Source organism: Peromyscus eremicus, chromosome 20 (genome assembly GCF_949786415.1).
Source record: "Peromyscus eremicus chromosome 20, PerEre_H2_v1, whole genome shotgun sequence".
NCBI classification, from domain to species: Eukaryota; Metazoa; Chordata; class Mammalia; order Rodentia; family Cricetidae; genus Peromyscus; species Peromyscus eremicus.
The window spans coordinates 26,204,763-26,228,402 of record NC_081436.1 but is presented as its reverse complement, the minus strand read 5'-3'; the positions used below and the strand labels follow the sequence as shown (position 1 = coordinate 26,228,402).

General features: G+C 52.1%; 2 protein-coding genes across 4 annotated transcripts in view; both read right to left on the bottom strand.

Annotated features, from left to right (window-relative positions):
* Positions 1 to 743: 743 nt before the first annotated feature.
* C20H8orf82 (chromosome 20 C8orf82 homolog) lies at positions 744 to 3,292 on the bottom strand. The gene is made up of 3 exons (XM_059247620.1): positions 3,066 to 3,292; positions 2,561 to 2,609; positions 744 to 2,382 (listed from the first exon to the last, which is right to left on the bottom strand). The coding sequence occupies exons 1-3, from the start codon at positions 3,225 to 3,227 to the stop codon at positions 1,937 to 1,939; spliced, it is 657 nt and encodes a 218-aa protein (XP_059103603.1). The 5' UTR covers positions 3,228 to 3,292; the 3' UTR covers positions 744 to 1,936.
* Positions 3,293 to 3,565: 273 nt separating this feature from the next.
* The window catches only part of Arhgap39 (Rho GTPase activating protein 39), a 110,859-nt gene continuing 90,784 nt past the window's right edge, over positions 3,566 to 23,640 (bottom strand). For 2 of the 3 annotated variants that reach the window (XM_059247618.1, XM_059247616.1), the window contains exons 5-12: positions 18,513 to 19,866; positions 17,106 to 17,667; positions 10,265 to 10,357; positions 7,131 to 7,204; positions 6,329 to 6,528; positions 5,559 to 5,650; positions 4,784 to 4,953; positions 3,566 to 4,643 (exon numbers count right to left, since the gene is read on the bottom strand). In XM_059247618.1, coding sequence (XP_059103601.1) covers positions 4,449 to 4,643; positions 4,784 to 4,953; positions 5,559 to 5,650; positions 6,329 to 6,528; positions 7,131 to 7,204; positions 10,265 to 10,357; positions 17,106 to 17,667; positions 18,513 to 19,866 — 2,740 coding nt within the window. In that variant the 3' untranslated portion in view covers positions 3,566 to 4,448. The remainder of the gene's footprint in view (positions 4,644 to 4,783; positions 4,954 to 5,558; positions 5,651 to 6,328; positions 6,529 to 7,130; positions 7,205 to 10,264; positions 10,358 to 17,105; positions 17,668 to 18,512; positions 19,867 to 23,640) is intronic. The other variant, XM_059247619.1, reaches the window with a different exon arrangement.

Below are 23,640 nucleotides of genomic sequence, written 5' to 3'. Positions count from 1 at the left end.
ACAGGGTCTTTCTCTATGTGCCCTGACTGTTTTGGAACTCTTCATGTAAATCAGGCTGGTCTTGAACTCAGAGATTCACCAGCCTCTGCCTCTCTAGTTCTCAGGATTAAAGACCTGAGCCACCACACCTGGCCGTCACTTCTAGCTTTTTTGAGTCTTGCTATATAGCCTGTGCTACACTTGAACTTGAGATGCTATTGCTCATGCTCCCAAGTGGCAAGGTTACAGGTGTACACCACCACGCCTAGCTTTCTCAGGTCATTGTTTAGAGAACAGAGGGATAAGACAAACAGAGAAACCAGTTCATAGGTCAAGAGCCTATCCCCCAGCCCCACAAGCTGGTTCCCAAGGAGCCTCTCTTTTGGAGTAAATGGAGTGTGTCCCGGCTGGGATGTGGGAGGAAGCCTTAGGCCACCATCTGCCCACCCCCTTCCTCTTTCCTTCTGGGAAATGACCTCAAGTGTCTCCTGCACACGATATACTACTGAATTACAGTCCTATCATCCCAACTGGGTATCTAGCTTCCTAAGTACAATACAGGAGCAGTGACCTCTGAAACTATCAAGAAATGCATTCTACAGTAGTTTATTGTATGTACCTGTGACCCTAGGGACAGGAGGACTAGGGTCTGGTTCTAGGCACAGTGCTGTTTTAATGGTAGTACCAAGGCAGAGAAGCGTGCTTTCCTAAAGTTAAGGAGGATAAGAGCCAGGGTGCACCGTTTTCCTCACTGGCACCTGCTCATTCACTAGGTCTCCTTGCCGTGTGTCAAGTTGAACTGTACTAGGTGGCCTCGGTGTTTGTTTCAGTTTTGCACCAATTGTAAGTCACATACATGCCATTTAAAGTCAATAGAGATGAGGCAGCAGAGCAGTAAAGTTTTAATGGAATAGCTTTGGCGCAGGCAAAGGCAGTTCCTAGATATCTCAGGACGTGTGGAGCCCCAAGAAGCTGGGATGTTTGCTAGGCTTCTGGGTTTAATTTCCCGGAGCACGAATCACTGCCTGGTCCCTGGCTCCAGACCTTGTGCATCTGTCCAGCCTTCATTTGCAAAGCCTTGATCTGTGCACTAGGGATCAGAGCTGCTGCTCATGCAGTCGCCCAGACGTGCATCAGTGCAAGACAGCCATGACAGGAATGAGGGCCCCTTACTAGAGGAGCCCAGAAATCCTTTCATCGGAACGTGAACCCCTAATCCTAGGCAGGAGCGGATTGTCAGTCTCCTGGGTGCTCATCTAGGCGGGAAGAGGGTGAGTGGAGAGGAGCCCTGTGTCCTCCCTCGGGCGCAGCGCGAAGCCCCAGCTGAGGTCTCTGGCAGCCCTCTCAACCAGACGCTTTGAACCAGCACTACCTCCCCTAACCTCCCCCTCCCGCCCCAGTGAGTCCGAGCCTGCTCATAGAGGGCGTGGCTTCCATCCCCTCCCCGCAGCCAGATCGCCTGACCTTTCCTCGGTGCAGCAGTCAGAACCTAAAGGGCCCCGATCCCGCCCCCAATCATGGTGACCTTGGGCCAGGATCCCCCTCACCTGCTCCAGTGGCGAGCGACTCCCCGCGGTGCTTGCGGCGGCAAGACTGGAGAAGCGGCGGGGGGTGGGCGCGGGCGCGCACGCGCGCACCGGCCCACGCGCGCCTGCCGCCCAGCCTGACGTGACCAGCGCAGGCCAATCCGTGGGACGCAAGGCCGGTGTAAGGGTTAGAGGTGGCGGAGAGAGGACCTCTGTAGGGACCGAGGATAGCAGGGCCGCACCAGAACCTTGGACAGCGCCAGCCTCAGGAAGCCCAAAGCGCCTCTGCGCGCACGCGCACTCAGTCACCGGCAGGTGACAGGGGACATCTGGGTCGACCTGGAGCGCTGGGACCGGGGGGTAACCTGCGAGTACTACAAAGCCCAGTATTTGCCTTAACCCTCCCCACCCAGTCTCAGCCGGCCGGAGGCTCAGGGCGGCGGGGCAGTGGGCAGCAGCGGGGCCAGATCCATAGTCAGGGCGATGCGGCGACCTTGCCAGTGCACGTGAGAGGGGACCGCGGGGGAGCCAGACCCATACTCGAAGCAGGCACTGAGCTCGAAGGCCAGGGCCGAGCGCACTAGGCCCACGCCGCCCGCGCGCGCCGGCGCCGGGTGGTACAGGCGCCCGTTGGCCGCCAGGGGGAGCAAGCGAGCCGGCTCAAAGGGTACGGCCAGGGCCTCGGCGCCGCCGCAGTAGGACAGGCGAGGGGACGCGCTGTCGGGGGCCAGCAGGTGCGTGAAGACCACGGGCCGGTCTTCACAGCGCAGGAAGTTACGCTCCCTGCCGCAGAGGGAGAGGAAGGGGAAGGAGGCCTCGTAGCGCCCGCTCTGGTTAGGTCTCAGACGGGAGAAGAAGGTGACCAGGAACTGCAGGTCTGTGGGAACAAAAGGCGCGACGGTTGACGCTCGGTGAGGACAGCTTCCCAGACAGGCTCCTCTTCCCGGGCACGCTAGCCGTGGCATGGGGCTGCCGGCCCCCCAGAGGGTGGGGGAGCTGGAGGCTGTGAAGGGCGGAGGGGGAGAGGCAGGAGGGAGCAGTGCAGCGAGCAGTACCTTTGAAGCAGGTGACAAAGTTCTTCATTTTGGAGTCATCCAGGAAAAGCTGCAGACAGAAGGGACAGTGGACAGTAAGTCCTGAAAAGAAAGCCCTGAGCCCAGTTTTGTGTCGCTGTGCTTGCTTTCCTGTATACCGTGTTCAAGGGGCATGTGGAAGGGCCCTGCAGACTGTGCTCACACCTACTTACAGGTTTCCAGCGCTGCACCCCCTCTCCCCCCTTTTAAAGCCGGCCTGACTCGGCCTGACTCCCGCTGCTCTCCGGCGACCGCGAGCGAGCATTCAGCTCAGGGATTGGTGCTCGGAAGCTAGCGTGGGGCGGGGCTGCGATGCCGTGCAAGCGGCTGCCTCTGGGCTTTGGGCTCCAGCCTGGGCTTTGGAAGTCAGGTTCACCACCACGCGTAGCGCCTCCTCCTAGGTTTCGGCCCTAGAACTCTTCCCCGCCCGAGGCCGGCTCTCCAGCTCCCTCAGGACTCCCCTCCCTCTGCCGGGCGCCAGGCACACCTGGCCCTGGTGATCCACGTAGTAGAAATACTCGCGGGTTCTGGGCTCCGGGCTTTGGCCCTGTGTGTAGGAGACACGTTCGTCCCCACTGCAGGCCCGAGCTCCCTGCGACCTCGTCAAGGCTAGAGCCAAGTTGCGCAGTGACCTGCAAGGAGGCCACATCCTTCCACACCGGAAACAGGTCACACAGACGGTCCAGCGCCTGGTGCTTTGGGTTCCGGCGGCAGCACGTGTTGGCGGGGCGGGGCTTCCCGCCCCGCCCCCGGGGAGGAGCCACACGGTGGAGCCGCCCCACCCCGCCCTTCCCTGCGTCGAAGTAACCAGGCACAGGCAGTAAGTGTGCATTTGAACTTTATTCACACCGAGCGCTGCCACCTCTGTCCACACGTCGGAGGGAGCGCCTGCGGCCGGGACGCCGGAGAGGTCCAGGATCCGCCCCAGAGGGCTACGGGCCTCGGCAAGGCGGGACTTTTGTTTTTAATAAATAAAAACAACTCTAAAAATATATATATATATATATAAACGGAGAAATTAAGTTTGACAACTGTTGGAACTCAGATTCCAGAATGGAAAACGCGGACGAGTCCAGGTCCCACCCGCACGCCGCCCGGGTGTGGAGTTTGGTCAGAGGCCGCGAGGTCAAAGGGTGGTGGTAACTTGCTCAGGGAGAGGGCGGCAGTGGCAGTTCAAGAGATAAATAGCATCTGGTTAAAACTATGTCCTTAGCAAACTTAATTCTGACATCTGTCGTTCTATTTATATCTTTATACACAAGTAGGCTGGGTGCGGGTTAGATTCTGGACTCACACCAAAAACAAAAACCCAAAACGAAAACAAAAAACCTCTCACCCTCCCCCACCCGCCCCAAGAACGCCTGCCTGGCCCTGGCCCCACCCCAGAGGGCTTTGGTGTGGGGCCTCCCCTTGCACAAAGACCTATTAGGCATTAGGTCGACGGGACTGCGTCCTAGTAGTGGCCAGCACAGCTCTCTAGAGCGCCTCTAAGTCTCCTTCAGGCCCGGGCCGGAGGCCTCTAGACTAGGGTAGGAGGGGTCAGGGCTAGAGTGCCTCGGTGGCAGACTGCCCTGGAGAGGGGACGAGGTCGTGTTGCCCTGAGCAACGCGGCATGTGCTTCGGCCGACCAGGAGGGCAGTGTCGCTCGGCTCTGGCAAACAGAAGGCACTTCTCGGGGCTGGCCTGCGGCCGGCGGGGCGAGCCGGTGCCCGCAGGAACTGGCCGCGAGATATGGCGCGGCTGCTTTGCCCAGGAGGGTCTGGGGCGGGGCAGGGCGGGCGTCTGGCGGGGCTTGGCATGCTGCCTCGCGCTGGGGCCTTCCCTCCCACCTCCCCGGGTGTCACCCTAGCTGGTGTCCGTAGCCCGCGTGCTATAGAACGCCTTCCATGAAGCTGGTATCTAGATGCTGAATGAGCACTCGCAGAAAGGACATCTCCTTTCGTGTGTTCTCAAAGATGACGCGTGGGTCATCTGACTGGCAGCGCAGGCAGTTGGGTGCCATCACCATGGCCAAGTTGCTGACGTCCATTTTGGTGATGGCTACGTTGGCTGGCTGCACGAACACCTAAGTGGGGGGAGCGGAGAAGGGAGAGGAGAAGAGCAGAGTGGAGGGTGCGCATGGCTATTAAGGGGTCAGCAGGGAAGGCAGGTAGGGTAGGGTGAAAGGTGGGCATTGGAGTGGCATTGGGGGCAGAGCATGCGTACCTGGAGGAAGCGAATGAGGTAGCACAGCACCATACGGTTGATGCGCGGTAGCGAGTGCACCACGGCCACTGCAGCCTCCGGGCTCTCGTAGTGCGCAATGCATTGTTCGTAGAATTCGTGAGGAATCAAGGGCTCCTCCAGCTCCCGATACCACAGCTTCAGCAGCGATGCTAAGGGCAAGAGTGGCTTAGATGGCTATAGTCTGAGGGCCCCTAAGCCAAGCATCTACCCGAGGCCACATCCAGAGATGCAGGGTGTGTGTAGTGTGTGCCAGGGCATAGAGCAGGCTGGAAAGGGCCCCCCTGGCCAAAGCTGTTGAGACGGAGCCCAGATCCCAGAGACACTAGCTGCTGGAGGACCTGGGATCAATCTTGGTGGTTTAGGTGTATGTAGGTCCAAATGACTACAAAATAGTTTCTCAGAAGGGCTGGCTGTGCAGCTGCTGAAGGAGCTGACTGAAAATGCCCCAAGAGCTGGGGGCTGGGCTGCTCTGGAGGGGCAGAACCCTGGGTGCATCAAGAACACCGACATGTCCAGTGGGTGGATGTCTAGAAGTGATGGGGAGACATCACTTCACTAAGAGAATGCTTCTGGAGGTAGGTTCCAGGAGTGAAAGGATGGGCAGATGCAGCCACAGAAGGGCAGAGGGACAAGGCCATAGGGTGATCCTGAGGTGGATGACGAGACAGGGATCCTGGCCTGAATGGTGATCTACTTTCTGGGATATGCATGCAGGCCAACACGTGCCCAGCTGTTAAGTATGTTTGGGGCTCACCAGGGACGTGGGGGTCTTCCAGGCCTGTAGGCACCTTCCACTGGTCCACCTGCAACTTCAGGGCATTCACCTCATCAATGTCACCAGGGACCCTAGAGCATAGGGCAAGTGTCAGACTAGAGGAGATCATTTTGCCCCAGTGCTGAAGTCTGGAGTGGCAGAAAGCTTCAAGGTCCCACCAACCTGATTAATTCTCTCATGGAGGGTGGGATGACTCAGGACTTGGTTGCTCTTTTGGGGGCATCCTGCCCCATGCACTTGGGTCAGTGGTGTGGGACGCTGCTGGTTTCTCTGTGCAGCTGTCCTCCCTCTGTCGGCCACTAAAGCCCAAACTAGCAGCCCTTGGCTTCCCTACTTATCCTTTGGGGGCTTGAGCATCCCTGGTCCCGACAGGCAGGTCATTACAGCGGCTGATACTGCATAGGCAAGTGCCACCCCAGGGCATGGAATGTCACATCTCTGTTGACACAGGATGAAGAACTGGGGATGCTGAGCTACCTGGCCAGCTTCAATGCCATCTTTGAGACTCTAATCAAAGGTGATGTCCTTGCTGGTATCCGGGTCACTCTGGACCCCTACTGGCTGTCTCTGGTTGGCCATGCTGCTATTTTGGGCAGTGACACAGGCAACTTGCCCCCTATGGATGGGACATCGTCTTGTCTCTTTGGGTGCGTGGCCTCTAGGCTTTATGGTCCCTGATAGTAGAGATATATAGTGAACCCACCACTGTGCTCTCTTTCCCCACCCACAGTCTGGGATTGGCAAGGCACCTGAAGATGCCCTCTGTCTGGTCACCGTTGAGCGCCAGCACCTCCTCGGAGAGCCGCGTCTGTACCCAGGGCAGCTGCCTGTCAGGGTAGCGCTCTTTCTGCATGCTCATGACCTCCTGCAGTGCACTGCCGAACATGGATGGACTGAACACTGCGTTCTTGGCATGTCGTATTTCCTCCACGTTGGGTTTCTTCAGGCCCTGTGAAAAGAACCCAGCAATCAGGTCCTGTTGTAATCTAGCCTCCTCCTTTCATCTCTTCTCCCTCACTCTGGGCCTTGGCCCAACAAGAACCAGGGACAACCCAGACCCTAATCCAAGTCACTAAGGTGGGGTGTCTCCCATCAGGCCATCTGCAACACCCCAAACCATGGCTATGTAGAAAGGTGGAGGGTGAGGGTCCCCACCACGGGCTTGCATATGGCAGTGCCTGACTGCTGCATTTCACCATGCCAGGAGTTCTTAGGGGGCAGTGCAGCCAGGATGCTATCCCAGGCTCTGGGAGGCTGAGTGTGGTCAGGTGGATAGAGTACCTTACTCAAGGAGGCTACCTGATGCCCTGTCTAGGATGTGCACCCGTTTGCACTGCTCCTCAGCTGGAGGCCCAGGCATGGGTCAGGGGCCCTTGAAGGGAAAGAGACTGTGGGAAGTGCAGGTGTAAGCCTTCCTAGCCAGCCACTCCCACAGGCTGGGGCACTCTGCCAGCCAGTGCTCTCCTGAGCCTCACTGTTCCTCCATCAGGCTTCTGTGTGGTCTGCAGGAGAGCCACGTGCCTAGCCTGCTTCTCCCAGAAGCATCTGTACCTTCTTGGCCCCAGTCAGCGCTGCCTTCTGCAGTTTGTGGTAACAGTACTTCGCATAGGTGCTTATTGCCACCCCTGGAAGAGAAAGGGTGACAGTCAGCCGGTGTGGACACGTGGGATACAGGGGCTGAGAACAGCAACTGTAGGGGTTCTGGGACTTGGCCAGCCTCTCGCCCACCCCTGAGCTACACAGTAGCCCATATTCTCTCACAGGCACAGTCTTTCAGAGCAGAGACCCAAGAGGAGAGGCAAGGGGCACTTCCTCCACCTCTAGGAGCTAGGGTAGGGTAGGAGAAATCCCTCTGCTAGCCTTCCTATAGCCACCTAGGAAAAACAGGTTGGGAACAAAGCTGCTTCCCTGTAAGGAGTCATAGGTAAGAAAGAGCACACCCTGGGTCTAAGGCCTTCAAACCCTACTTCCTTTCCTCCTTAGGTGACCCTAGCAAGACCTTTGGGCGTCCCTGGACCCAGGGGAAGAGGCTTCTGGATGTAGCATTTGGTGCTTTTGGCCAGCACTGGGGAAAGGCAGTTCTCCAGCAGCCCTGGCTTCCTCAGGGAGGGAGTGCAGTTGGAGGCAGAGTGTCAGGGAGAGAGTGGCCAAGGCTTGGCTCTTAGAGAAAGACAGCTTGTAGAAGACGCCAGTGTTCTGTGCCAGCACGCTATCTAACAGGAGGGTAAGACAATGGCAGGGCCAAGGCCTGGCTTCCTCTCTAAAGGTAGGAAGCTTTCTGAGTCTCATGCCCTGCAGGAGCTGGTGCCACTGGAGCGTTGGTAGGTGACAGACTAGAATGGAAGATGATGTCATGTGTCGTCCATCTGGTCCCAGCAAATAAGGAGGGAGGCAGGTGACAGAACAAGGAGTCATGGACAGACCAGCCACCAGCTGCGTGCTTCTGGAAGGTCCTGCCTCTGTGACCCCCAGCTTGCTACCTGCTGAGGTCAAGGAAGCCTGTGATTGGGAGTACCTCTGCCTTTGAAAGGAGACAGTTTCTTAGGGACATCTGAGGTCTTGGAGAGGTCCTTAGATCCCCCAACTTATAAAGGGATATAAACATATTCTTATTATATTATATATGTTATAATTATATATATATAAGTATATTTATCCCATAAGTATATTTTGGCCCATTAGAACCCTTTATCACAAAAGTTTTATTCACATCTGTAAAGGGGGTCTTTTCTAACCAAAATAATTATAAATTTCTCAGACATTTAAGTTTTGGACAATCTGCCCCAGGTCAAGCGATCCACAGACCTTGACAGATCACCTTGGTTTTTGTTCTCAGCCACCTAGATAGTGTATCCTGCCCTTCGTGACTGCTGTGAGGCTGCCCTGTTTTAAAGGATGGAGAACACTGAAGTGCTTCCCCAGGCCCGACTCCGCTCGGCAGATGAGGTCTGAGAGCAGCGGAAGGGAAGGGTCGTAAGCCTACCCACTCCTACCTGCCCACTCAGTGCTGCCCTGCGGGAGAACACAAAGGGCCCTCACCTGACACTTGCTCAGGACCAGAAGAACCTCTACTCAGACCACCTCTCAGCTAGTAGTGGGTATGAAGGAACTCTCTGGGCTTGCCTCTGTAGGCTAGCCTGAGACAGCACCTGTCTCGTGGAAGCCTGGGAGCCAGTGGTGAGCAGACAGTTGCTGGTGTTGTGACGATAGCACAGAGCAGGACTGAGGCTGTGCACACGTGGCTGGAGTCTAGGAAGCTGTCCGTGATTTCTGCTCTGTGCTGAGTGTCTAAGCCGGTCAGCCTGTGCCATTGCATCATCTCATAGAGACCTTACTTGTAAGAGGAGGTCTGCTCTGGGCCCCCAGTCTAGCCTTGAACCCCGGCAAGAACCTCCACCAGGCTGCAGGTAAACAGTTTTATGTGTGAGGAACGGCTTACCACAGACTTAGGAGCGGCACTCCAGAGTTTTTACCATTGTAGTGGGAGTCGGTAGGCTATAAGCCTCAAACACTGCTGGGTGTGCCCAAGGTTTGTGTGTCTGCTGTTGCTTACCCGGCATGGTCCAGGGAAAGTATGCTCTGGTTCTCTACCTGACATAGTCTGAGCTCCAGGGCTCTGCCCAGTTCTGCTCTAAGTTCCGCAAGAACTTGACCCTACCTGTTGCCCACAGCTCACAAATGGTTGACATCCATGCAGCTCCCATGCTCCTGGTGGTTAGGCAAGCAGGGTCTCATAACTCTTCCCACTACTATCCCCATGAGCAGTCTGAGCATAGGCTGCTAGGGCAGCCTGGGAGGCCCCAAGCAAGGACAAATTTCCAGTCCTACAGATGTCACCCTGGCCTAGGCTGCAAGGGTCATCATGCTCTCTCTGCAGCTTCCGGCTGGCCCAGTTTGTCCTAACAGACCTCACCTACAGAAAGCTCCTGGCCTTGTCCCTGGGTTCCAGTGGGTGGCATACAGTAGGCAAGAGCGTCATGAAGAGAGTAGGGCAAAGGACAGGAGACAAAGGTTCCAGACACTGCGCCCCTTGGCCTGGAGGAAGCAGCTCCAACAGAGCTGGTGCAGGACGGCCAGAGCTGCCTTGAGGCCTTGTCAAGAAATGGCAGTGCGGAATTGAGAGCTCTAGAGAGGGCGTCACAGCCTTCCCTGGAGTTCAGCTGAGCAGAGTGGTCCTGAGACAGGGCTCACGGGAAGAGCAAGAAGGATGTGGTGGAAGACAACCGAGAAACTGTGGACTTCAGAAGGCTTTGCTGGGGCCACCATGGGAGAGGGAAGATTCTCTGACCATACTAGGGTGGGCTCCCCTGTCCCCAGGAGGTACCAGGCTAGAGGACAGCACTAGGGAGGCACTTGCCACAGGACAACCAGCTCCTCCACCTGTGGGCCTCACCCCAGTGACAGGCCCACTCACTCACCTGGGGGTGACTCCAGGCCGTCACAGGTTAGTCCACCAAGAGGCAAGTTGTGGATTGTCCTGGGTACTGCCAGAAGAGGTGCGGGGCACGCACCGTTTCTCTAGGGTCATTTTGGCACCCTAGACCTCCGGTTTTTGCTTGCTTGGGAGGCCCCAAGCCTGAGGTTAGTGCCCCTCCCCCAGCCCAGAAGCGGTTAGAGAAGGCCAGGCGGCCATGGCTGGAGAGCAGAGCGGTGCAGAGGCAGCGCCCAGGCTGCAGAGGCCCTACCATCTGGCTCTTCAACATAAGGCTTGGGTTTCTTTCTCAGTTTGGACTTCTTCTTACTGTTCCTTTCCAGAAGCTCTTTTATGTGCTGTGTCACTGGGGAGCAAACAGAACCGTGAGGACCACAGGACACAAGCCCGAAACCACTGCCCATGTGGTTCCTACACTTGGTGGCAAGAAGGCCCCTGGGCCTGCTGGGGTCTGTCCCATCAAGCTGATGGCCACGTGTCTCTGGGGCCAGGAGGCTGGGGCATCTCTGGAGTTAGATGAGCAGAGGGCGGAGGGACGCACTGATGGGGAGATGAGGTGTTGACAAAGTTTGGGCCTGGGCTCCCGAGCTTGCGTTTGCTCCACAGACCCACCTACTACAAAGTCAACAGAAATGGGTGAACAACGGCGGTGACTGGACTGCCACTGGGCTGAGGTCATGCCTGTCAGCTTTGCGCTGGGAAATGACCTTCTCCCTTCATGTATTCTTTGGAGGTCAGTCATGAGGAAGGAATGTGTTAAGGATATGTATTTCATACTTTTGTTTACGCTTTACCACTGGCAAGTTTCATCAGGCCCATGTTCCTGAAGAGCTCCCTTTCTCTCCCTCCCCATGCCTCCATTGTCAATACTGGTGATTGAACACAGAGGTTCAGTGCAGGCTAGGCAGGCACTCGAACACTGAGTGACAGGTCTAGCCCTCTTTTACTGTTTTTTATTTTGATTTTTTCAAGACAGGGTTTCTCTTGTAACAGCCCTGGTTGTCCTAGAACTCACTCTGTAGACCAGGCTGACCTTGAACTCGCAGAGATCCGCCTGCCTCTGCTGGGATTAAAGGTGTGCCCCACCACCGTCCGGCCTCTGCTGGGATTAAAGGTGTGCCCCACCACCGTCCGGCCTCTCTTGGCCTCTTTCACTTTCTTGTTTGTTTGTTTTGTTTTTTGAGACAGGGTTTTGTTTTTTTTCCTTTTGGTTTTTAAGAGTTTATTTATTTTTATTTTATGTGCATTGGTGTCAGATCCCCTGGAACTGGAGCTACAGACAGTTGTGAGCTGCCATGAGGGTGCTGGGAATTGAACCCCGGTCCCCTAGAAGAACAGCCAATGCTCTTAACAGCTGAGCCATCTCTCCAGCCCCTTGGTTTTGGTTTTTCAAGACAGGGTTTCTCTGTGTAACTCTGGCTGTCCTGGAACTCTCTCTGTAGACCAGGTTGGCCTCGAACTCAGAAATCCCCCTGCCTCTGCCTCCTGAGTGCTGGGATTAAAGGTGTGTGCTACCACCACCCGGCCTCTTTTACTTTTTGAGACAAGATCTTACTTAAATTGGTACAGATGGCCTTGAACTCTTGATTTTGCCTTAGCATCCTGAGTAACTTGATCTAAGACTACACTACCAGGCATGGCTATACATATTTCCTTTTTATTAACTTTGGGTGCTAGGGACAGAACCCACAGCCTTGTGAATACTAGGCAAGTGTTTTGCATTGAGCTGTAACTGCAGCCCTTGAAATTTTTTTTCTGACCACAAAAGTAATAATTTGTTGGAGCCTGAGGTTACAGAGGTTTAGAATCCATGATGATGGGGCTGGAGAGATGGCTCAGCGGTTAAGAGCACTGGTTGTTCTTCCAGAGGTCCTGAGTTCAATTCCCAGCAACCACATGGTGGCTCACAACCACCTGTAATGAGCTCTGGCGCCCTCTTCTGGCATACATAATAAATAAATAAATCTTTAAAAAAAAAAAAAAAAAGAATCCATGATGATATATCAAAGCCATGGTAGCAGGAACAGGAAACACAACACAAACGTAAATAAGCCCAACCCACAGACATACTTCCTCCAGCAAGGCCATACCTCTTAAACTCCCCCAAACAATACTATCTACTGAGCACCAAGTATTCTCATTCAAACCTCAGGTATTTCCATTTTCTAGTATTTTAAATTCTAAAATACTAAACTTCAGAATCCTAAAGTTTTCAGATGAGAGCTCATCGTAGTTTGAATATGAACACGCCCTTGAATTTTTGAGCCCTTGCTGTATAGCTCCAGGCTGACCTCAAACTCAAGATCCTCCAGCCTCAAGCCTTCTCTGTGCTGAGATTTACAGACATGTGCCGGCACCCCAGCCACCTTCTACATCCTCCACACTAGGATGAAATCAACCATTTCTCAAAAGGACTATTTTTTTCTTCCTTTTTCTTTTAAAGTACCAGTTCTTTTTCTTTTCTTTTTTTTGCTTAAATTTACTTATTTTTTTTATGTATGAGTACTGTCTGTCTGTACAGCTGCAGGTCAGAAGAGAGATTCAGATCCCATTATAGATGGTTATGAGCCACCATGTGGTTGCTGGGAATTGAACTCAGGACCTCTAGATCAGCCAGTGCTCTTAACCACTGAGCCATTCCTCCAGCCCCAGAACTATGGTTTCTTATAATGAAAAATTATATTTAGAAACCAGAAAAATGGGTGTAATGTATGCTTGTTGCTATTAATTTATCCTTGCTTCTAAGGGTCTCTCAGCTGACAGAGCAGCAAATACATGTCCACTGGCCCCTATGTGCACATATGTCTCTATCAACCCTTCTGCAGTTATTGAGCTGTGTCTTTTTAGAGTACATATGAGTTCATACTAATGATTACACTTTAACCCATAACCACATAAATCAGTCTGCACGGCTTCTGCTCTCTGTCTGCAGCCTGTATAACTGGCTCCCCCCACCCCCCCTTAGGAGCAAGATGCTGAGGACTGAGCTCAGAGACTCACATGCTCTACCACACTTAAGCTCCTTGTTCTCTTAACAATATCTCATTGGACATTTAATTTTGATAGTTCAATTTTCCAATGGACAGTGTTTTTGGTATTATGTAAAAGTTACTGCCTAATCCAGGAAGACAAAGACTTTCTCCTATGTTGGAAGTTTTATAGTTTGGAGTTTTATGCTTTGGTTCATGACTTTTTTTTTTTTTTTTTAAATTTCTTGAGACAGGGTGTCTTTATGTAGTCTTGGCTATCCTGGAAATCTCTCTGTAGACCAGGCTGGCCTAGAGATCCATCTCCCTCTGCCCTCTGAGTGCTAGGATTAAATGAGTGTGCCATGATGCCTGTCTGGTTTATGACCCATTTTGAGCTTTTTTTTTTTTTTTTTTTTTTTTTTGGTTTTTCAAGACAGGGTTTCTCTGTGTAGCTTTGCGCCTTTCCTGGAACTCGCTTGGTAGCCCAGGCTGGCCTCGAACTCACAGAGATCCGCCTGCCTCTGCCTCCCAAGTGCTGGGATTAAAGGTGTGCGCCGCCGCCGCCGCCGCCGCCGCCGCCGCCGCCGCCGCCGCCACCACCACCACCACCACCACCACCACCGCCCGGCATTAATTTTTTATATAATGCAAAATGAAGGTTGGGATTAATTTCTTCCATGTTTGAAAGCCCAGTTCTTCTCAGCATTATTCAGGAAAGACCTCCCTTTCTTCACTGATCAGCTCTTCCACTTCTGAGGACAACTGACCTGCTTTTGAGTGGGACGGTTTCTGGGACCTCTGTGGTGTTCATAGATTACCATCTACCTCACATAGACCAGACTTGATTCCTCCAGACCTGTAACAAGCTAGAGGTGGGAGGCCTCCAACACCTTCTTCTTCTTCTTCTTCTTCTTCTTCTTCTTCTTCTTCTTCTTCTTCTTCTTCTTCTTCTTCTTCTTCTTCTCCTTCTTCTCCTTCTTCTCCTTCTTCTTCTTCTTCTTCTTCTTTCTTCACTAATTACAGTTTCAGAGGTTTAGTCATGATCAGTGTGACAGGGAGCACAGAAATAATGCTTTCCTTTGGAGAGGTGCCTTAGGGACTGGAGAGATGGCTCAGAGGTTGGGAGCACTGGCTGCTCTTCCAAAGGTCCTGAGTTCAGTTCCCAGCAACCACATGGTGGCTCACAACCACCTATAATGAGATCTGGTGCCCTCTTCTGTCATGAAGGCATACATGCAGGCAGAACACTGTGTACATAATGAATAAATAAATCTTTAAAAAAAAGGAGTTGCCTTGGTCATGATGTCTCTTCACAGCAGAATAAGACAAGGTCTAATTTTAAAGACTTTTTTTTTAAAGGTGTGTGTGTGTGTGTGTGTGTGTGTGTGTGTGTGTGTGTGTGTGTCCACAAAGGCCAGAGGCCAGAAGCATCAGGTCCCCTAGAACTGGAGTTATAGTTGGTTAGGAGCCACCAAATGTGGGTGTTAGGAATCGAACTTGGGAACTCCGCAAGAACACTATACACTCTTAACCACTGAGCCACCTTTCCAGACACTGCTCATGTCTTGTTGTTGTTTTTGGGATTGTGTCTTGCCATGTAGCTTTTAACTATGTTAGAGTTACTATGTTGACCTTAAATTTATGATTCTCCTGCCTCAGCCTTCCAAGAGCTGAAATTACAGGCGTGCACCACCATAGACAGCTTTTCACTGTCTTTAGCTAGACACTGGAAAGTCTCCCTTTCTTTCTTTTTTTCCAGAGCTGAGGACCGAACCCAGGGCCTTGCACTTGATAGGCAAGCACTCTACCACTGAGCTAAATCCCCAACCCCATCTTTCTTAAAACTATGGAGTAACAAGGGCTGGAAATATGGCTCAGAGTTTAGGAGAGCTGGCTGCTTTTCCAGAGGGCCTAGGTTCAATTCCCAGCACCCACATGGCAGCTTACAACTGTCTGTAACTCCAATTCTAGGAGATCCAGCATAGATCACGCAGACATACACATAGGCAAAATACCAATGCACGTAAAATAAAAATAAATTACTTAAAAATATATGGAGTAGCAGCCTGGCAGTGGTGGCGCATGCCTTTAATCCCAGCACTTGGGAGGCACAGGCAGGCAAATCTCTGAGTTCAAGGCCAGCCTGGTCTACATAGTGAGTTCCAGGATGGTAAGGGCTACACAGAGAAACCCTGTCTCAAACACACAAACAAACAACAAAACAAAACAAAACAAAAAAATTCAATTCTGACTCTGCCTCCTGAGTGCTGGCATTATAGGTGCCTGGCATTATAGGTACCCATGTTCTTGAACAATGCTGTTTAGGCTTGTTGAAAAAGGGCTGACCAGCTTGTATGTAGAGGCTTCTTCTGGGCTCCAGGCCAAGCAAAGCTCTACATAGGCTAACTTGAGGCAAACCAGGGATGGAGATGAGGGTTTTGACAGTGAGAGCAGCCCAGGCCCCACAGCCTAGATGCAAGCCACCTGTTGGTTGCTTATCATTTAGAGTCCAGAGGTAAGGCTTTATGGGCCTTAAATGGGGTGCTGTCAAGCCACAGACCCCAGGCTAAATCCATTTCCTTCTTTTGTGTAAGCCAGGACAGTATGGGTCTAACACACTGGGAAAGAGGCATCTGTGTGAAGGGCAGCATCCCAGGAGGTCCTACAGAAATAGCCCAGTTACATTCTTCCTGGCTAGCTGACCTAGGGATTCCTAGGCCTCTGACCATCTCCCAATCTTCATTTGCTCACTATCTCACTCAAGTTCCCTCTTTGGTGTGTGTGGGCCTCATACTGCACTAGGAAGTGAAGACACATCTTCATAGCCTAGAGCTCAAATTGACAGGCCCTTAGAAGAGGACAAGGAAGCGACCTATGAGGTCAACAAAACACAGCTCCCAGGATTCCCCCTACTTCTAGAAAGGCTTAAGAGGACCAAAGACTGGGGTTCTTGAGTTCCCCACTAAAGCCTATGGTAGTCCCAAGCTGCTTAGAAACTGATTTTAGTCCTCAGTGTAAGTATGGGAACATAGACCACGTGCCAAGCTACACATCTGCCAGTACCTATTCTGAAAAGAGCACGCCTGGGCAGAAATCACATGCATTCTGAAATTTCACTCACAACTGGCTGAGGTACTGCATCATACCAATGCTTTGCACACCTTCTCCAGGACGCTGCTCAAGCCATGCAGTTTCTGCCCTGTCCTCGTGTGTACACATTAACCCCACAGCATTATGAAAACTGCTTTCCCCATACCTGCTGGGGACAAGGCCTAGAGGCCCTGAACAGTACCTCAGTTTCTAGCCCAAGATAGACTCTTTTCCTCCCAGGGAGCAAAGTACGGCACTGTGTGATCTAGCATGCAAGCATGTGTGTGTGCGAGCATGTGGGTGTACATCTAGACATCAGTTCTGTGGCTATATCACACAGGTACTTAACAACTGCTGTGGTGGAAGATGGCCACACAGCTACCTATGTTCTGCTGTGTAGCCACTCTAGCTAGCTCAGGGCTCAGACCAACTACCCAGCTGACACAACTATGGCATATCTCTGGGGACCTTGTACTTGGCCCCAGGCAGCCATGGGCAAGCAGGAGATCTATGATAGTACCACCTTCTGCCCTCACAGGCCAACTCAGCTCATAATGGCCACTAGCTGGTTGAACTCCCAGACTTGTGTGATGGGCATGTGGGCTGGAGCTTGGTGGCACATCCTGGTCACTATGCTCTTCCTTGCTTAGGCCATTGGCCCAGAGCCTACAGAGAAGATGGCCTGAGCCTCTCCAGCCATCTTCTCTAACAACAGGATAACAAAACCAAGTGTAGTAAGGGTACAGGAGCTTGGCAATGTCTGTCCCTAGCCACGGTAGGTTTGGAGCAGAGTGGATACACAAGGCTCTATGTCTTATTTCTGCCAGGCCTGCCTGGGCTCTTCTCAGAGTTCAGGGAGGATTCTCTGAGGATGCCCACAAAGCAGAGGAAGAGGGGTCTGGGGTCTTCCAGGGGACTGTATATCTTCTTGGAACTGGCCGGTGTTACCCAGCATGGCTAGGAACCCTCTCCATAGCCCTTAACTTCAGCAGCAGCAAAGCTGGGGTGCTGAGGGTCCCACATGCTGGGCCTTACCTTTGGTGTCATTAACGGGGTCCATATGCCGGTAGATATAGCCCTCTAGGTAGGAGTGGAACTTGGGGGTAGGTGGGAAGAAGGCCAGGCAGATGGCCATGAGCTCCCAGCCACGGGCCAGGCTCTCCAGGCGGAAGTTCTCTGTGGTTTGCCGGCATAGCTGGATGTACAGCTCATCTCGTAGGCCCTGTGCACTCCAGCCTTTGGTGGCAATCTCCAGGGCCACGTGCAGTGGGTCTGCCTTGGCCCGTCTGTCGCCCATGTACATTTGGATTAGCTTGAAGATTTCACAGGCCTCTTTCTTCACATGCCGGTCACTGGTCACGATCATGGGTTTCTTGATGGATTCGCTGCTCCAGGCCAGCATGTTGGCTATGGACACCTTTCGCCGGAAGAGACCCTGGGTGTGCTTGTTGAAGTGCTTGGAGGCCCAGTTTTCGATGTCCGTCTCGGAGGAGGGCTTCCGCAGTGTGAATGTGGGGAAGACAGAGCTGGAGCTGGGCACTGCATTGCGGTTCTGCCGGCTGCTCTCAAACTGCGCGCAGGCACCAAGGTCCTCAGACTGGGAAGGACAAATGGGACTGGGCCATCAGAGGGTGGGCTGGGCAGGCAAACAGGCCCAGCAGGACTATAGCCCTAAGAGGTGTGAGCCAGCCAGGTGAGTCTCAGCTTGCCCAGCAGACATGACCAAGAGGCTGAGGAAACCTGACTGTGGGTGAGGGAGGTACATGACATCTTAGATGGGGATACCACCTCGACACCTTTAAGGACGGCTAGCATCCACCTCCTATAGGCAAAGCTACGAAGCTACCAGCCTCACTCCCACCTCTGCATGACCCTGTGACCCTAGTGCTGGAGGACCTGGCTCTTTTATCACTTGTCTGGGGCTTGACCCTGCAGGTCCCTCCCTCTGCCTACATAACCAGAGCCCATCCTCTTATTAAGGGTAGCTTTGTCCCGGATTATTCTGTTCCCCACAGCCTAGAGTAGGTCTCAGAAGCCATATGGGGACCCAAGACAGCTGCTGCTCAGAAATTACGGAAGCCGTCCCCAGTGGGTAGAGATAAACCTGTCACACCATCTTGAGGAGGCCTCTGGGTTCTAACTCCACCCTCTGTAGGCTCTGGTGCTGCTGGGCAGGAGCAGAAGACCAGCATGGAAAATGGAGTCAGTCTGAAGCAAGATCGAGAATATCAGTGCCAGGATTCCAGAGGGCAGAGCCATGGAACTCTGCACTCAAGCCTTGTGTGGCATCCTGCAGTTGTACCCTCCCTGACAACTGGTCACGGGGCCTTAGACTCAGGTTCTAAAACCTCCAAAGGTCACACCCCTGCCATGGACTCTGCCCTGTGATGACCTGATGTCTGGTGGGCCCAGAGATCCCACCCACCCTCCCCGTGCCCTCACCTGTGAGGGGTGGAGGTAAGGCTCCGGCGAGGCCAGGTTGGTCTGCACAGAGATACTTTTTTCCAGCAGGATCTGGGGGAAGCCCAGCTTCTCAAAGGTGCTCCGCTTCCAGTGCTTGCTGTCCTGCTGTGCCAGCGCCTCATCCTCACTGAACGCTCGCACCACGGGCCCAGGCATGGGCAGTGGAACGGCACCATCACTCTCGTACCCAGAGCCATCTTGCTGGGAGTCCCAGCTGCCCCTCTGCTTCATGTGGAAATGGGCTTGCTGTGCTTCCCAGGCCAGCCGGGCCTGCGCCAGGAAGGGCTCAGGTGTGCCTCGCACTAGGTCTGCCTCAGCCTTTACTGGGGTAAGGCTGGACCTGCATGGAGAACGCTCTTCAGTCAGAGGCTGCTCTCCTAGCAGGTCTCCAGGACCATCAGCGGAAGAGGTGCTAGGGACTTGGCACAGAGAGGGCTTTCTGTTCTTCCTCTTACGAGTGCCTGGGGAGTAGCCTGTGGAAGACATGGTGTCCTGCTGACTGGACCAGGACATGGCATCCTCCTGGGCCTGGGGCAGTGGTGTGGGTGGTTGGCTTGGGCGTGACTCGGGCCCTTCCATGGTGCTATAGTCTCCAGACCTGACCCCCAGGCGCTGGTCTCTCAGCAGGCAGGGGCTAGGCTGCAGAGAGTAGGTGCCACCACCTGGGTTGGGTGCATACTTGTGTCTGGGCCCAGCTCTAAGCTTGGGGCTGGAGCCTGCCTGCTCCACATACACCAGCTGCCGTACGTACTCCTTGCCTACAGGACTATATTCCAGGCTCAGAAAGCGCTCTGGGCACTTCTGCTTGGTGCGCATCAGCTGTTGGCAGGGGGACGTTGGGGTCTGTTTAGTAGTTTGCAGGAATGTGTGGGGCTTTCGGCCTGGTGACCTCTGTGGTGAGCCAGTCTGGTAGGGGCTGTTGGCTTCAAACTGCACATCCATGGGGGGTTCATCATAAATGGGGGCTTGGTATTCCACTGGAGGCTCCTCATAGAGTGGGGGCTCATAGCCATAGCGTGGGGAGGAGGGCTGTGAGTCACTGGAGGGCTTTCGGGGTTGCATCAGCAGTGGTGAACAGTTTCCAGAGAGCTCAGCCCTCCTTAGAAAGGGTGAGGGCCGCCTCTCCGGAAAGAAGACAGTGCCATCAGTGTCAGGGACAAAGGTCTGCAGGCTAGGGGAGTGCTGGCTGCCAGAGGGTCTGCGGTGATGCCCCCCCAGCTGGCTGTCTGAGGGATAGCCATTGCCTTGGGGAGTGAGGAAGCTGGGTTCACGGTCAGCAACCTTGATGAGCATGCGTTCCTTGTTACCAGAGTTCCATCGCAGTGAGGAGGTCCTGCGTGGAGAGTGACACCCAGTTATTGGCAGAGTTAAGTCCAACCCCACCATCCAGCCTGAGAGTTTCCCAGCATCTTCCTCCTTTTGGAATGATCTTGTGCTCTTTCTAGAGGACTTCCACCTCAGAGCTGTTTCTTGCTCAGTCTAGTACTAGGCAGAGAGCTGCTTCTGGAGCTGCCAGGCAATGGCTCAGGTGTCAGAAGAGCCCAGCACCACACCATACGAGCACCACAGGGCCCGGGTTCGGAAGAAGGCTCCTGTGATTCCCCCTTGCTTTGGTCCCCCAATCACCACTTTCACTTTGACAGAAACATACTTGTTTTTCCCTCATCTCCCTACAAATACCTGTATCAGGTCAAGGGCACTCACAAAAGTCATAATGCTTCAATCCTGGTCCCTCACCAGCAAGGTCACAGTGGGTATCTGGCATCTTCTGAATGTCTTTTGCTTACTAATGAAGTGGGTGGCACTGCCCCTAGGGACATCAGACACAATGCTCATGTATGTCCTGTCCCACAGGCCTGAGGTCAGGAAGGGCCCTGCACCTCAGGGCTATGCTTGAAGTAGCAAGAAGCTGGACCTAGAACAGTGTTCCACGAAAGAGGTCCTGTTCTTCCCCAGACCGCGGAGGTGTGACCCTCTGACTAGGAGTTCCGCACCTTTTGATTGTCACTGGATAATCTTGCATGGCTTTTTGAAAACTAGCTATTGTAATTTCAAATATCACATTTACTTTATTCCTTCTCTTCTGGGACTCCAGTTACAATTCACTGTGCACCACACAGTTTTCACGAGTTCTAATCTCTCACCTCCATCCTTCGGAGTTTCTTCTCCTCTGTCTTCTAATTACTAGTGCTTTACTCAACAATGGTGTCTGCCTGTTTAGAAAGGCTGGGTGGCTATGTCTGTTTGAATTTGAGATCCTCCTGCCTCTGCCTCAAGTGCTGAGATTAGAGGTGTATGCTACTACACTCATGTTAATCTATTTTTTTTTATGTGTATAGGTGTTTTGTCCGCAGTTAGCTGTACAACATGCACATGCAGTGCCTGTTGGGGCCAAAAGAGGGCAGCAAATCCCTAGTACTGGAGTTAAAGACCCTTGTTAGCCACCCTATAGGCACTGAGAATTGAACCCAGATCCTTAGGAATAGCAGCAGTCTCAAGATTAATCTGCTTAAAAACCACCATTTTGGAGCTGGAGAGATGGCTCAGTGGTTAAGAGCAGTGGCTGCACCGCCAAAGGACCTGGGTTCAATTCCTATCACCCATATGGCAGCTCACAACTGTCTGTAACTCCAGTTCCAGGGGACTCACTGCCTTCTTCTGGTTTCTGCAGGCACCAACCATATATATGGTGCAGATACTTGAATGCAGGCAAGACACTAATACAGAAAAGCAAAACACTATTTTTGTCCATTCAGGGTACTATAACAAAGTGCTGATGGCTGGGTGGATTAAAAACAGATATTTAGGCCGGGTGAGAGCGTGCACATGATATCCATCCATTCACCAGCCATATCCCAGCACTTGGAAGCCAGCCTGTTCTACACAGTGAGGTTCTGTCTTGAAAAATAAAGGAAAATGCAGTAAGTATGGAGATGTGGCCAATGAAAAGTGCTTGCTTACATGCATATAGTTCTAGGTGTGACTCCCAGCAACCCTCTCCCAACAAATGCAGCAAATGAAATCTGTGACATCAGACATGCATCTCTACACCTGAAACTTATTCTAATTTTATTTCATGTGCGCGGGTGTTTTGCCTGCATGTATATCTGTGTACATGTACATTCATGCCAGAGGAGGCCAGAAGAGGGAACTGTATCTCCTGGAACTGAAGTTATAGACAGTTGTGAGACTCCATGTTGGTGCTGGGAATTGAACCCAGGTCCTCTGGAAAAAGAGCAAGTGTTCTCACCACTGAGTTACCTCTTCAGCCCCTCATGTTTTTTTTTTTTTTTTACTGGCTTAAATCTTAGTAATTCACCATCATCATCATCATTTTGAAATAGGCATCATCATTTCGAAACAACATCTCTCATTGTAGCCCTGCTTGTCCTGGAATTTGCTGTGCAGACTATACTATAGCCTGGCCTCAAACTCCCAAGAGATCTGCCTGTCTCTGCCTCTGACTCCTTTATGCTGGATCAAAGGTGTGAGCCCCTATGTCTGGCTTTTCACAATTTCTTTAGGCACATCTTTGAATGTTTTGTTCCTTGATACCTAGGATAAGTTAACTTTAGAACGCTGCAGTGTACTATATGAACACCCTGATGACAGTCCAACAGTGGTAAGGAAACTTACACAGGGAGGTGACCTACCATTTTCTGTTCTGACACAATCTTCTCCCCTCCTTCCTCCTCACCTTCCTTTATTTGAGACAAGATCTCATGTAGCCCAGGCTGGCCTCAAACTTGCTATGTAGCTGAAGTGACACGGAACTCTTGATCATCCCGCTTCCACCTCCTAGGTGCTGAGATTACAGGCCCCTGCCACTGTACCCAACTTATTATTAAAATTTAAGAAATGGTTAAGGACCTTGAAAGCAGGATAGTCCCACATATACTATCCATCCATTCACCTGCCAGATACACATGACCCTTATCTCCTTCACAATTTTTTTAAGTGTTCATCACTCTCAGACGACAAAATGTCTGCAGAGCGACAGTAAGTGGGTGCCAGTCTCCCAAGTCACTTCTTCAACCACCTCATCAACAGCTCTTCATTTCTTGAGCTACTTTCCTGTTCCAAAGAGTTAATGCACAGATCAGTCACAAATGATTTCTGAGAAAGGTGGCTTACATTTCTAGGTCTGTTTCAGTTTATTCCAGGTGAACTGACATGTGCTAATGAAGAACTCAGCGCTGTCACAAATCAGGCCTGGGTGAGACTGCTCTGCTTTGGCCCAGACCTGTCCATGCACATTTTCTCAGGATGCTCAGTCACCTGCTGTATCAGCTGCAGGAGGTGCTGCCTCCATCTCCCTCCCTCAGTGAAGTGGTATGAACATGGTGTTTGCCTCCCCTTTCCCTCTCCCCATTTCAGGAAAGAAAAGGAGGAGTCACACATAGCCACTCCAGTTGGGAGGAACACTACACCCCCTAGCCCTCTCATGAATTTACCTGACTTTATGATTGTCATTTAATATCTTGCACATATGTATTATTATTCATTAAAGCAATTTTCTGGTAACTCCAAAATGTATACATGATGATCTGTTTATATTTATTATTTTAAGTATTTTTATTTATTATTTTTGAGTGTTTTGCCTGCATGTACGTATATATGTGCACCATGTGTGGGCAGTACCTATGGAGGTCAGACAAGGTTGTCAGATTCCCCTATAACTGGAGTTCTGAGCTGCCATATGGGTTCTGATTCTCTGCAAGAGAAGCAAGTGCTCTGAAGTGCTAAGACATCTCTCCAGCCTCTTTTATTTTATTCTAAATATTTTTTTCTAGTTTTATTTTTGAGATTTTCATCTGAGTACTGTATTTACATGATTTTCACTCCTCACTCTCCCCTTACCAACTTGCGCTCCCAGATTCAAGACCTGTTTTTCCATTATTATTACACACACATATACACACACCCTGCTAAGTCCATTTAGTGTTGTTCATATGTATATGTCTTTAGGGCTGACCACTTGGGATTGGATAACCTATCAGGGAGCTTGCTTAGAAGACTAGTTCTCTCTTTCCCAGCAGCAATCAATTGCCTGTAGTTCTTTGTGCTGGTTGTTTGTTGTTGTTGTTTGTTTGTTTTTTGTCATTTT